Source organism: Lepisma saccharinum, chromosome 1, assembly GCF_977018435.1.
Source record: "Lepisma saccharinum chromosome 1, izLepSacc3.1, whole genome shotgun sequence".
NCBI classification, from domain to species: domain Eukaryota; kingdom Metazoa; phylum Arthropoda; class Insecta; order Zygentoma; family Lepismatidae; genus Lepisma; species Lepisma saccharinum.
This window is the reverse complement of record NC_139229.1, coordinates 61,400,608-61,414,753: the sequence shown is the minus strand read 5'-3', so window position 1 is coordinate 61,414,753 and position 14,146 is coordinate 61,400,608. Positions and strand designations below refer to the sequence as shown.

The window sequence follows — 14,146 nt, the reverse complement described above, 5'->3', positions numbered from 1 at the left end:
ATACACGTGAATGAATCACTTAGGTTCTTCATGAAATACTTGCCGTTTTATATAGAATACTGAGTCAGTAAATTTTATATTGGTACTTTATGAATATCCGTTGGAAGATATTATACCTACATATAGTGTCACTGCTTTTCTACTCATTATTTTCAGTTTCTTTTTGTCTGGTTTCATTTTCTCTACCATCTTCAGCCAGTTTTGCACTAAAGTTTCAGGCATTGTTACACTAAGCAAAACGACAAAACACGAACTGAGATACTACACTGAGGCATTTGACTGTTCTCTTCTCTACCACTTCAAAATCATCCATCACACCCAAGTTACAGAAAAATAGTGTTGCTAACCATAGTAACAGAATTCACTACAAGGAGTTAAACCTGTATCTTTCAATTTCTTCCCTTACCTTTATCGTACATTTTTCACATGAAAGAATCAAAAGGAAAATGCAACAGAATGTAAATTTCATTGACTCAGGGGTTAAATTAACAAATCTGAAACTTATTTCAGAAATATTTATTTAGGTATTCAAATGATGAACTATCAACACTGTGTGCGGTATGTGCTCCCTGTAAAGAGGGTGAGAGGTCAGTTTGCCATTTTGCAGATGGCAATGTCCCTGCCCTAGAGCTGACCAAAGCCTTGTTAAGGGAGCTACTGTTTCCAGAAAATGACGATGCTGCACATTCCACCCTCCTTCCTTGACACTTTGGTTTTAGTTGATCGAAAGGTCCATTGGGCTACGCTTCTTGTAGAGCTACAAATGGTTCCTTTCAGTTAATGTTGGAGTATTGTCATTCTAATGTTGGAGTATTGTCATTCTATTTTTAATATAAAAATCCATATTTACACCCCCTAAAATTTGGGAGGGTGTTAGGTGTGTGTGGATAAATCACTGTCGTGTAGCATCTGGTCTTAAGCACGAAACCCACTTTGTGTCTCGCATAAAAAACCACTAAAACTGCATGCCTGAGATGACAGGAAACCAAGAATGGCTGCTTGCTGCAAGGCACAGTATTAGCTGAATGGCCAGTTACATATGCACAGGGCTTTTGGAACAATTCCAAAGCTATTGTAGAATAAGAACACAACACAAATAGACAATAACTTATTCTGCCCCAACCTCTGATAATTATGATCATATTGTCAACCTGCTTTAGTTATTAATCAGCAGTGCTCAAAAAAAATTTCTTCAAAGCTAGGCGCCAGCTCTAAAAATCAGGCACCAGGAAACCACCAACTAGCAATTGTTCATACTAAAGTATGTTTCAAAAGTCGTGCAATCCAAACTTATCGTTGGCATTTATCTATGTAAATAAAAGCAATTGCATTATTTTAAAAAAACATTGTTAATTTGCTGAAAATATCTGAGAACTGGATTTCAACAATAAATACCAACTCTTAAACGATTTGTGGGATCTATTTGTTGGTGTTTGACTAGTTGTAAAACAGTTGCTTTGAGAGGTACAGCAGAAGCAGGCATTTTTATTGGAAAACTTCTTGCACATGAGTGTAAGAATGAGTAGTAAAATACTCTTCAGCAATGCACACACACTGCTCCAATGAATATGCCATGCTGAATCAATTTAAAAAAAAAAAAAAAAAAAAAAACAGGCACAGTGGCGGCAAAAGTGAGCGAAGAGAATTCAAGGAACCAGTGGCAGCCTATTATTCTCTCAAGAGTCCAATTTATGCACAAAATCTTGATTTATGATTTTTCACGTAAATGAATAGCCAATATTTAGACACATGTTGTATGCGACTGTTGGCAATATTTCTACCTGCTAGTGTTGCCATATACAGAGATATATCCCAAAAATGGCACTTTTCACTCAACCCATAAAATTGCCAGTCAAAAATTCATCAAATGTTGCACATGACCAATATTGGTCGTAAATGACAAACTAACATGGCATCAGTATCAAATGCCTAATTATGACCCTTCGATAATTTCTTACATATTTTTCTTACTCAGAAGGTCATTTCGGGAAAAATTTGAATGCTGCTTTCCGTCAGTTATTAATTTATATATTTTTCTGTACGGAGTGAACTGATAATTTAAGCATTGAATAATATCTAAATGGATGAAGCTTTATAATGCAGAAAACCCAGTGTAAATATCTCTTATGGTTTTCATGATATACATTTCCAAAGTTTGGGTTGTGAAACTTAACTTTTGAAACACACTGTATAAGATGCTGATCATCACGGTATTCAAAACATTGCTAAATTATTTGAGAAAGCAGGAAATGGGGTGTTGCGGGACAAAGGGTAAGAAATTGTTAAGGACTTTCTGGAATGTTCACAACGTTGATAAAAAAAAAAACATTTGCTAATTTAAGCTGTACTGCAATTTGAACTTAGAATCATCAAAATTTCGTACATGTTACTGCAAAAGATCACAGTCACCAGGCCGAAATTTTTAGTCACCATGCCCACCTGAATTTTTCGAGCCCTGCCCATGACCATAATATGGGGATAAGAGGAATAAGAAAGTTAATTACAGAATATTTCTTGTATTTTTAATGTTCAGTGGATGATTAATTTCCAGTGTATTACACCTCAATATTAAGTGATCAAGCAAGTAGCATTGTTTTTTTTTTCTTCCAGATTTTACGGAGATGATGAAGATACATCCTTCAACAAGGATGTTGAAGAAAAACAGTTGTGTGTGCTGCAATCCAAGATAGAAGACAGAAAACGACAAAAGAGGATTTCCAATCATTTTTCTGAAGATCTTCATGATAGTGTAAATAGTGCATTAGATATAAGTAAAGAAGAATTGTTGAATGATACAGTTACTGACAATCAACATATAGCTGGCAAAAGAAGCGCAAGAAAGAAAAAGAAACATTTGGAAGTAAATAATGAAATTCAAGAGAATTTTTTAAATTTGGGTGATGATAATGAATCCCCTTGTGTAAAAAAGAAGAAACCTAGAAAGAATGAGGCGATGATTAGTGATAATTTGAATGTGGATGAAAACTTACAATCAGAGCTTTTGAATGTAAGTCATGACAGAGAAACATTACATAGAAAAAAGAAGAAAAGGAAGAGAGAGCAGGAAGTGGAGGAAAATTGTTCCCCTGATACAACCAGTTTAAATAGAAATAAGAGAATAAAAAGTGAATTGTTGAATGGGGATTCAGGTGACCATGAGGATGATGCAGTGCAAGTGTCTGGTGCAGAAAGTGGAAAGTTGAGGACAGGTGGTGTAACAGATGATGTTCAAGGAACGAAGAAAAGGAAGAAAAAGAGAAAGTCAATAGCTGAAGATACAGAAGAGACAAATGAGGATCATGAAGGATTTATGACAAGTGAGCAGGCAGTAGAGGATAACAAGCAGTTTGGGAGAGTTGAAAATTCTATAGGATTTACTGTGATTGGGTCTGAAGATTTTGCGAAAAAGCAAAAAGTAGGTGATATTAGTTTTTCTTGTATGTACGCATTGCTTGCATTGTAGAATTATTTTCCTGTAGTTTACGGTTATTACAAGCATAAGAAAACAGTTTTTCGTTGTGACGTTTCAGGAGAACACACGCTCCCTCCATGATAAGTGATATTTGTTCATATTTAATAGTTTAATCACTAGTTATGGTGAAGTACTAAAGAAGTCTATGAAAAATCCCCAATTCCATTCCTCAATCATGTATGGGATGTTCTGCCTTTAAACTTGTGGTATGCTGTCTTTATTTTTCTAAAATTATTTCTTTTAAGACTACTTTGGTCCTTGCAGATAAATATATTGAAATTCACCTGTCATTCTGACATCCTCCTTTCCTCACTTTCTTTTGGACATGGACTTCCTAATGGATTAGTAGATACAGGAATGCTTTTTTTTTTTTGAGGGGGGTGTTCCTAAAATTGTAGGAGTGCTCCAGGTGAAAACATTAGTTGCATGTTTTTTGCTTATGGAAAGTTTGCACATGATGTCCGTAGGAAACCTGTTAAAAATTCTATTGTAGATGTTGCTACTGCTCATTCTTGAGCATTTGATTTGATTTATTTTACTTCACTTTTCTGCCACTGTTCGCTAATCACAAAGATGAGGATGAGTGGTGATATGATGAAATTGATGAAGGGGCACTCACAAAGAACGCCCATGACCAGGATTTAAACCTGGGAACCCTGGCATCGTAGTGTGCTGTGCTAACCACTCTGCCATGGAAGTCAGCACTCGAAGAGCATTTTCAGCATGTTGGTTCAATTTTTCAGATATAGTGAAGTTTGTAGCAATTCTGATAATGCTAGTCTGCCAGAAGCAGGTGATTTGCACATAACAAAACTCCCCTTCCCCAACACCATCTCTCTCTTATCCATTGTTCTGTAGTACATTGAAGTTTCTGGGTGCGAGTCTCAGCTTTGTATGGCTGTTCATTCGCAAATATTCCTTCATCAACCATGTAATTATCATCCGTCGTCATCATTTGGTTGAACCACAAGTTGCAAAGAAGGAACGTGAACTGAGAGAGATTTTTTTTATTCTGGTTGTTACTGCCCCTTGATGTACTTACACATTATAATTGTTTGTCCCACATAATACACCACACGAAGTTCATACATAGGGTTACCAGACGTCCAGTTTTTCCCGGATATGTCCTACATTTTAGCTGTATGTCCGGCATCCGGGAGGAATTAGAAAAATATCATAAATGTTCTACATTTTGAACGTCACATAATTTGAACTAATAAAATGCATGTTTCAGTGAAATTATTTATCTGCTGCTGGTTTGATTGATTGATTTGGTGTTTTAAGTCCACTTTATGCACAGTAAGACTAATCGGTAATGGACCTATAGTTTAAAGTGGAATCCGAACCACTCTGTGCCTCCACCAGTAATCGAGCCCGGTACCCCTTGATTACAAGGCTACGACGCTACCATTGTGCCAAAGGGGAGGTCCTATTATATGCTGCTTGAATTTTTCCCTTACAACCTGTGCTACAGAGCGATCCATTGAAGTGTAGAACTCCACGTCGCTGTTTGCATTATTGGCAAGCAAGGTGCTCGCGGCCATATGTCGGCAGATTTGGCACTGTAGACTGTCCGTGAATCAAGCACGCAAGTTTCCGTAACTTTTTTAAAGAGTGGTTTATTTACTTAAAAATTTATGACAGAAGGTGCTGAAATGACTTCCTCGTCCTTGATGATAGAAAGTGATATGAACAATGATTTAATTTGAACATGTTCATTGAACACAATATTTCAAATCTTGAAAAAAAGGTACGTCATGAAAAGTGGCTGAATTATATTAATAGCAATAAGCATTGTGAGTATCATTCAGAATTTCTGAAAATTGCTGAATATTTGTTTGCCATTTGAGGTCATAATGCAAATGTTGAAACATTATTTTTGTTAATGTCAGCACAGTGGACTGATGAGAATAATCAATTTCTTATAGATTCTGTGAAGGGGTTAGTGCTTGTTCAGTGTAATTTCAAAGAATTTGATTGTTATGAGTACATTATGACTAACCCTGAAATTTTATGAAAAATTGACTGCTCAGAGAAGTACGACTGAAAATGCATATAGTAAGAAGTGTATTGTTTAGCAGTTTAGTTTTGGAATTTTGTTTTTAAGATATTAAAAATGCATTATTCTTTAAACTGAAAAGGTGTAATTTTACATTATTTGCTAACATGTTCTAGTAATGTGTATTACTTATTGTGAATGTTTTGTGTCCTACATTTTGGAACAGCATGTCCTACATTTCCCTCATAGTGATCTGGTAACCCTATTCATACAGCATTGATATCATTTTGTGGTTTTCAAGTGATTTAGTAGACTTGATTTTATATTGGGATGATGTTGAGGATAGTCCCTTTATAGCTGTTATCTAGGTTATGTTAGTCCCTTTATCGTTACTGATGTTTTCTATTTTAGCGTATGGTCTTCTGTACCCTGTCCCAGCAAACTGTAGAGCAAGGCCGTGCATAGTGGCAGAGGATGAGGAGAGAAATTTCATGGCATGTACGGACGTACATTCCGGACCTTAGTCCCTAAGCTAAATGCATGGCTTGTCAAAATTTGCTCTTTCAGTTTTATCCCTAATATTTCCCTGAGACAAAAATGTCATGTGCGTATGGTATTATCCTTTTCAAAAGTTTGCAACGCCGACAGAGTGAAGCAGGGAAAGCGGGTTACTCCAGTTGCCCATTACGCAATCCCATTTATCTCGCTGTTAATTGGTGGAGCCGTCTCGCGTCACTACTTGCGCAGAGACATGTTATTGTTCACTTGGTCTACAGATAGGTGGTAGTGTTTAGGTGAATATCATACTGAAATGATTAGTGTGTATTTTTTGTTGACTGTTAGCTGTGCAAAATGCTAAATTATTGATGTATAATTCTATATCATAATCTCCATGGCACAACAGCCCTCTAAGAGCCAGGACTTGTCAAGCTGCATTTTCATTGGGTGTCTCATGATCATCACATCGACTTCCACCACTGGTGTTTTCTAGCTTCGCAGTCGAAGTGTGCTACATCTTTTTTTCAAGTAGCTCCCCAATTATGCTCACAATGTCAACACCAAAAAAGCTCCCACCGACAATGTTCACACCAGAGGCAAGAGCATTAACCATTTGTCTAAGTGGGAAACCAATTTTCCTTACACCTTACTCATTTTCTCAAAGCTTAATGTGGAAATTTTGAAGCAAATTTGTCTATTGTGAGTGACCTTGCCATACCTAAGCAATTACTGGAGACCATAATAACATGTTAAATGCATCCTGTTCAGTATTGGCACAGTCGAGAGAAAGTTACCATTGTTAGGAACTTATTGAAACATGATTTTATTCTAACACCTTACACCTTACCTTACCCCATGGTGCTACAGCCCTTGTAGGGTCTTGGCCTCCATAACGACCTTAGCTCATTCTTCTCTCCAGCCTTCTGTCTCCATCGCCTCACTCCCAGCTACCTTAGATCTGCCTCTGCATCCTCCAGCCACCTCTTCCTGGATCTCCCCTACATTCTTCTACCTCCTGGTTTTCCACAAAAAACTTTCTTCGTCGCTTTGCTTTCCTCCATCCTTCCCATGTGTCCAACCCAGTTTAACCTTCTTATTTTAATTAACTCTGATAAACTTACTATTTATTTTTCCGCATAAGTTTTTTTCAGCGATCGATTTCGCCACTTGTCTGGTGGCTTCATCAGGCGTGAACTGTCTTGTCTGTCTTACGGGGAGAAATTAATAGTAAGTTTATCAGAGTTACCTATCTCTGCGTAACCGCCAAACTGATATCTTTAGATACTTTTGATTTTAGTTTGTTACTAATCTTTAGATACTTCTTATTTTAGTTAGTTACTAAGTCAGGTTTTCCATATAACCGCATTAGATCTGCATTTGTTCATATTCTCCATTCTGTATTACAGCTCCAAAAATCTTTCTCAGAACTTTTCTTTCCCAGGTGTAACAACTTACACCCTAGCCTGAAAACAAACGTGCATCATCTATTGACTTTTTTTTTTTTACCAATATTTAGCTTGCAGGCTGAAAACGAACAAAAATTGTAGGAATTTCAGGGTGTGTTAATGGTCCTTCAACAAGGGCAATATTCTTCTGATTACAATGATGTCAAGTAAAAAAGACATGGATAAGTTTTAGAGAGTCATTAAATCGGTGCATCTGCTTATTCTGTATTGGTTGGGACCAAATTTATGTTCTATTTCTGTGTAAAACTGAATTAAGACCTTAGAAATACTGTCTTGTTTAAATAATGATACAAAAACTTAGTACTTGCATTCCATTGTAATTTGCAGGTGCATAGAGTATTACCACGATGGCTGACTCATCCATCAGTAGTCTCTTCAAATTTGCAGAATTTAGATGTCTCTGTTGACGATATCCCTGGATTGCATAAGGACTTGATTCAAAAATTAAAAGATGATAACATAACACACTTTTTTCCAGGTATGTGTTTTAGATTTGGATTTGATTTCTCTTTAATGTTTTGTCAAGGGTTAAACTAGGGCTAAGCCGATTTTTACTTATATTTTATTCACTGATACTGGCAGATACTTTTCTGGTCTGTCGTAGGATCTGTAAAAATGCCATGTAACATTTTCACATAGTCTATCACTAGGAATGGACGATATCCGAAATTTGATATCACAGTATATCATCACAGACGATATGATATTTTTTCCGTATCGTGATATTGGCTATATATCGACTCCACAATATATATATTGCCAAATATTGTGACGATATATCACCAATATGATATATAATGCCAAATATTGTGACAATTTATAGCCAACAAGATATATATATCACCAAATATTGTAACGATATGTTGCTTACACGATATATATCACCAAAATGTCGTGACAATATATTGCCAAATATCATGATGATATATTTCCGACATGATATATATCACCAAAATATAGTGATGATATATCATTAGTTGATATTGCCTGGATGATATTTTTTCAATATCGCGATATATCGCTCAACACTACTAATCACCTTGGAAATTATGCAAAATTCGAAGTTTTCATTTATTTTGTTCCAATATTGTGTAGTAAAACTATTTGATGATTACATAAGAGGCATTTTAATATTCTGCTGTAATTCTTGAATATTTTGAAGCAAAAGTCTGATAATTTAATACTTGTAACTGAAATGCAATGCTTACTAATACGTATTAATCAATATTTTAAACAACTTTCAAGTTGGGCATTGGTACAAAACAAGGTGGATTGATTTAAATCACTTCAGATAAATAATTTATAGAATTTTGTACATCAGGATATCAGAATCACTTTTCATGAAAGTACATTAATCTCGTAATAATTAATGGTGTTTATTAGGCTCTAAGAAAGGAAACAAAATATATGTACTGATGGGGTGAAACTCATTCCAAAGGAAATGTAATATGAAAACTGTACACTTAAATTTCTCTTGATATAAATTTAAATATCTTATATAGGCAAAAAATATCAAAGGTTTTGTGTAGAAATATATACAAAATACTTGTCATGTTAAACTGTAAGTAGTGTCATTTTCATTAACCTCTTCTTTACCAAATATCTCAATGGAGATATTTACCTATAACCCCTTGGGTACCAAATATCTCAATCGAGATATTTCGACATGTTCATAGTTTTTACGTCATAATGTCGCTATTATTCTCTTGAATTGCGATTTTCTTCTTTTATATTATTGTTGACACATATTTTGCACCGTAAAGACTCTTGCACGTCTTGTTCTTCCATAAAAAGGGGGGAAATGGCAGCTCCCTTTGAAACTGAGTCAGTGGCGCATGGACATATCGTTTGGGGGGTACAAGTCGTGTTCTATTGCTCATATGATAATAGTGCAATTATTTGCTTGTTCCAGACATGCCAGCGATCATTTCCATGTGTATTTTGACAATGTCCTGTACTTTGTTGTCCATAGGCGTAGGGGGCAAGGGGCATTTTTCTTCAGAGATTTTGGTATTTTCCGGTTCTTCCCCTCCCCCTGCATCCATATAGACACTCAATGTGCATAAATTGCATGTAGTCCGAATCTATGGTTCATTCCGCATATAACGGTACTTGATTCGTCCATATAGGGCAATTAGTTTTGGACCTACAGTCGTTTCAAGGTAACTGGGCATTTTGCTGAATGGCTCAGTGGTGTACAGACATATCGTTTTGGGGGTACAAGTCGTGTTGCATTGTTCATATAATAGTGCAATTATTTTCTTGTTCCAGACATGCCAGCGATCATTTCCATGTGTATTTTGACAATGTCCTGTACTTTGTTGTCCAGGGGGGAGGGGCATTTTTTCCCCTGAGATTTTGGAATTTTCCGGTTCCTCACCCCCACCCCTGCATTCATATATACACTCAGTGTGCATAAATTTTATATAGTCCAATTCTATGGTTCATTTCACGTATAACAATATATCATTTGTCTGTCTAGGGCAATTAGCCTCCGATCTACAGTCATCTAAATGAAACTCTGCATTTTGCTTAAAATTGGCCTGGTACCAGGGAGCTTACCTGGCAAAATGGGCATGGTAATCAAAAGGTTAAACTGCAAATAAAGTTACAAATTATAGAGTACATCCAGAATGTTTTTTCACTGGAGGAAAAGCTACTGAAATTAATATAGTTTCATTAACACACTCGACAAACATTTAAATAGTAGGTTCATATATACAGTATCAGAAACAAAAAAGAATATATTTACACATTTTTTTTATTTGCTTTAATCAAACTGTTCAAATATTTTACAGGGCCCTTTACTAGAAAAAACCTTTCTATAAAACAAATGTCTGTATGTTGCCAAAAACCATACAAACAATGTTAAGCATGTTTTTTTAAATAAAAAAATAAAAGTCCGATTTATATAAAAAACATCAAAAATGTTTTTTTTAATAAAGATTATGATTTTTATCCACCTTGGTACTAAATGGTATTGACTCAGCCATACTTGAAACTAACACTGATTCTGATTCCTATCAATGTTTGCAGTTTGTAGTTGTTTGAAAGTGTTGTACATGTTAATACAGTGGAACCTCGATTTTACGTTTTCCAGGGACCTAGTTGAAAAAGCTTAAAATGAGGGAAAATGTAATAAAATTAAGGAAAATTTTATAATATTTTGCTATGTTTAAGTCCACTTTATGCACAGAAAGGATAATCAGGTATGGGCCTTCAGTTTAAAAGTGGGATTCAAAGCACTATGTGCCTCCACTGGGTATTAGACCTTGGACCCCTTGATTTCAAGGTGACGACGTTGCCACAATGCCATCACTGAGGACATGACAATTTCTCATCCAGGTTTTTCTTTCTGGAACTCCCTGATACTGAAGGTGTTCACAGGTATTTTTCCAGAATTCTCATCTGGGGAGGAAAGCTATAAGGGTAAATTTAGAACCAAAATTATCATTAAATTTTGTTAGGGATGTTTGGGGGGTGGATATAACTCACTGAATCTTAGATCTCTGAAATGCTTTTGACAACTTTTTTCTTTGTGCTCTAATGCCAAAATGCTAGAAAATTAATTTTCAAGACTAATTCTTCTCTTTTCTTCCAGTACAGCAGCAAGTCATACCATGGTTGCTAGAATCACAGAAGAATAGACACCTCTATTGGCCAAATGATGTGTGCGTTTCAGCCCCAACTGGAAGCGGCAAAACATTTGTATATGTTCTCCCCATTATTCAGGTGTGAATGCAATTTTTCTATTCATCTCCATGGTAAACACAGCCACTGGCCAAATTATTAAACACACCTCCAAATTTTATGCAAAATTTTAAGGATATGTTGTTATCTCGTCTAAATTTTTTGTTATTCTCTATTTTTTATTTTATTACATGAAATATTACATTGATTACATGTGAACCTTAAAAAAAACAATTACTTGATTCATTAATAATTACAAATATAATTTCTTACTGTGTTTCTTGAATATTAGCTATACAGTACGTATGACTGGAAGTCAATTTTAATATTTGGTTGAGCAGCCTTTGTCTTTTATCAGTGCTTGGATTTGTCTTGGCATACTATCATTGCATGCTTGAACTGTCTCCTTCATATGAGGATGGTGATTCCACACTTGAATTATTTTTTCAGTTTGGCTAATTCTCGTCGTAATTGTTTGCTTTGGCACTTCTTTTTTCACTAGGTACCAAAAATTTTCAATTGGGTTCATATCTGGAGAGTTTCCCAGTCAGGACAAGAGAGGGACATTTTCACTCTGTAGAAACTATTTTATTGATTTTGTGGTATAGCATGAGGCTCCATCCTGCATGAATACGAACGGTTCTCCATTTGAGAACCATTCTCTTACTTGAGGTAGGAACTTTCTTCTAAGAACTTCCCTGTACTGCTCTTGCCTCATTGTTCCTTGAACCAAATACAGACGTCCTGTACCTTTGCCACTAATGACACTAAATCATAACTTTTATCGGATGTTTGACAGTCTGCACAACACAATCAGGATTGTATTTTTCACCTTAACGTCTTCTCACAAACTGAGATTTTTTCTCTAAGATTTCAAACGTGCACTCGTCACTTAAGCAACAGATCTCCATAAGTTCAAATCTTTTTCTTTGTGAGTTTTTGCCCAACAAAAACGTTTATGAATCAGCAGCGGTTATTTTTGGCTTCTTAGCAGGTCTGATTGCCTTCAGGCTCATATCAGAGAGCCTACACCTTACTGTTCTTTCAGATGCACAAACACCACTCTTTTCAAGTTTATCTTTAAGTTCCTTTGTACTCGCAAATCTATTCGTGAGGCAAATGTTCTTCAAACAGCGTATGGATCTTGGAGCAAAAATTGTTTTACACCCACATTTGTCCTTCCTTTGTAGCTCACACTGTCCACCATATTCAATTTTCTTCTTTATTCGCCTCACAGATGCTTCAGACACATCAAATCTTCGAGAAATCTCTCGATTACAGAACATTTTAGTCTTTATTAGTGCCTTAATTTCAGCCATCTTTCTCGGTGTCAAGCCACTTTTTTTACCCATGACTCCCTAATGTTAATAATTAAATTAAAAAACATACTGACAGTGTACAAAAACAATATCACTGCAAAATTTAGCTCAAATACGATTCACTATTCGCAAGACGTCCTCCTCTCAACTCAGCTTGAATTGAACTGAGACATGTTCGTTTAACAACAATGACATTTGGTGTTGGCGGTATTGTTTGTAACAACAGTACCTCCTCTTTTCATATTGTTCATTACAATAATCAAAGTTCAGCCTCAAAGAACCCTATTGCAACATTTTTAATGTGAAAAGTAAGCGAACTGTTAAAAGTGCCCACTGTGTCGAATTACTTTACTTTGTATACTATTATTGTTATCAATGTTGTGCAAGAAATTGCATTTGTACGTATTACTCGTATTTGCCAGGGTTCAAATAACGTACAGGAAAGGTTTAAGATAACTAATGGTCAATTTGGTATAATTTTCCCCTTCAAAACTATTATTTTTAAAAAAAAAATTGTGGTGCATCTAATAATACGAGGATCACTATTTATATTTTGAGCCTAACAATGAAAAAACAGGAATTTGGCATTGAAAACTGCTTTATTGTTTTTCCAAGTATTCTCCTTTATGGTCAATACACTTTTGCATTCGTTCGAACCATTTGTCAAAGCAGTTTTTCCAATCTTCTAGAGACACCTCCATAATATGGTTTTTGAACGCATCAACGGCATCTTCCGCCGACAAAAATCGTTGTCCACGCAATTTATTCTTGACAATTGGGAACAAGAAGAAGTCATTGGGTGCCAAATCAGGACTGTATGGTGGATGACCCATCAATTCGATTTTTTGACTGTTCATAAAGTCTGTTCTTAGACGAGATGTGTGACAGCTGGCATTGTCTTGATGAAGAATGATCCGACGGCGTTTGTTTGTTTTCCGTATTTGACCGAAGACCTCTGGCAAACAAATTGTTGTGTACCATTCAGAGTTGCCCGTTCTATGTTCCTCTAAAGGCACAGTTGCCACATGACCAGTTTTCCCGAAAAAACAGGTGACCATTTGTTTCGATGTGCTTCGAGCGTGAACAACTTTTGTTGGATTGGTTTCATCTTGAAACACCCATACAGTCGACTGCTGTTTACGTTCCGGTTCATATGCATATATCCATGATTCGTAACCTGTTACAATCTTATATATGTCTTTTGAAGCACCACGATTGTATTTATTGAGCATTTGTTTGCACCAATTGAAGCGAGCGTCTTTTTGAGTTTTTGTCAAATTGTGTGGGATCCAACGAGAACATACCTTTCTCACAGCTAAATGATCATGTAATATTTTATATATGCTGGTGGAACTAATGCCTATGGTTGCCTCAATCTCACAGTATGTCACATGACGATCTTGCAGTATTAGGTTTTGCACAGCATCAATGTTTTCTTGAACAACAACTGATTTTGGACGACCTTCGCGAATCTTGTCGGTGAGCGAATGGCGGCCACGATTAAATTCGTTATACAAGTGTTTCACAGTGGCAAAGGATGGGGCTTCATCGCCAAATGTGGAAGTAAGTTGATCGATGCACTCTTGTCTTGATAATCCACGTCGAAAATTGTAAAAAATCATCGCACGAAAATGTTCACGAGTTAATTCCATTTTATTGCTGTCGCGCAATCTCCAAGGCAGCATAAACAACACAAATGAAG

The 14,146-nt window shown here is 36.0% G+C and overlaps 1 protein-coding gene across 1 annotated transcript in view; it reads left to right on the top strand.

Annotated features, from left to right (window-relative positions):
• The window catches only part of Dbp73D (putative ATP-dependent RNA helicase Dbp73D), an 81,950-nt gene that overhangs the window by 7,873 nt on the left and 59,931 nt on the right, over positions 1 to 14,146 (top strand). Inside the window, exons 2-4 of the mRNA XM_083131999.1 lie at positions 2,611 to 3,415; positions 7,763 to 7,913; positions 11,037 to 11,167. Coding sequence (XP_082988125.1) covers positions 2,611 to 3,415; positions 7,763 to 7,913; positions 11,037 to 11,167 — 1,087 coding nt within the window. The remainder of the gene's footprint in view (positions 1 to 2,610; positions 3,416 to 7,762; positions 7,914 to 11,036; positions 11,168 to 14,146) is intronic.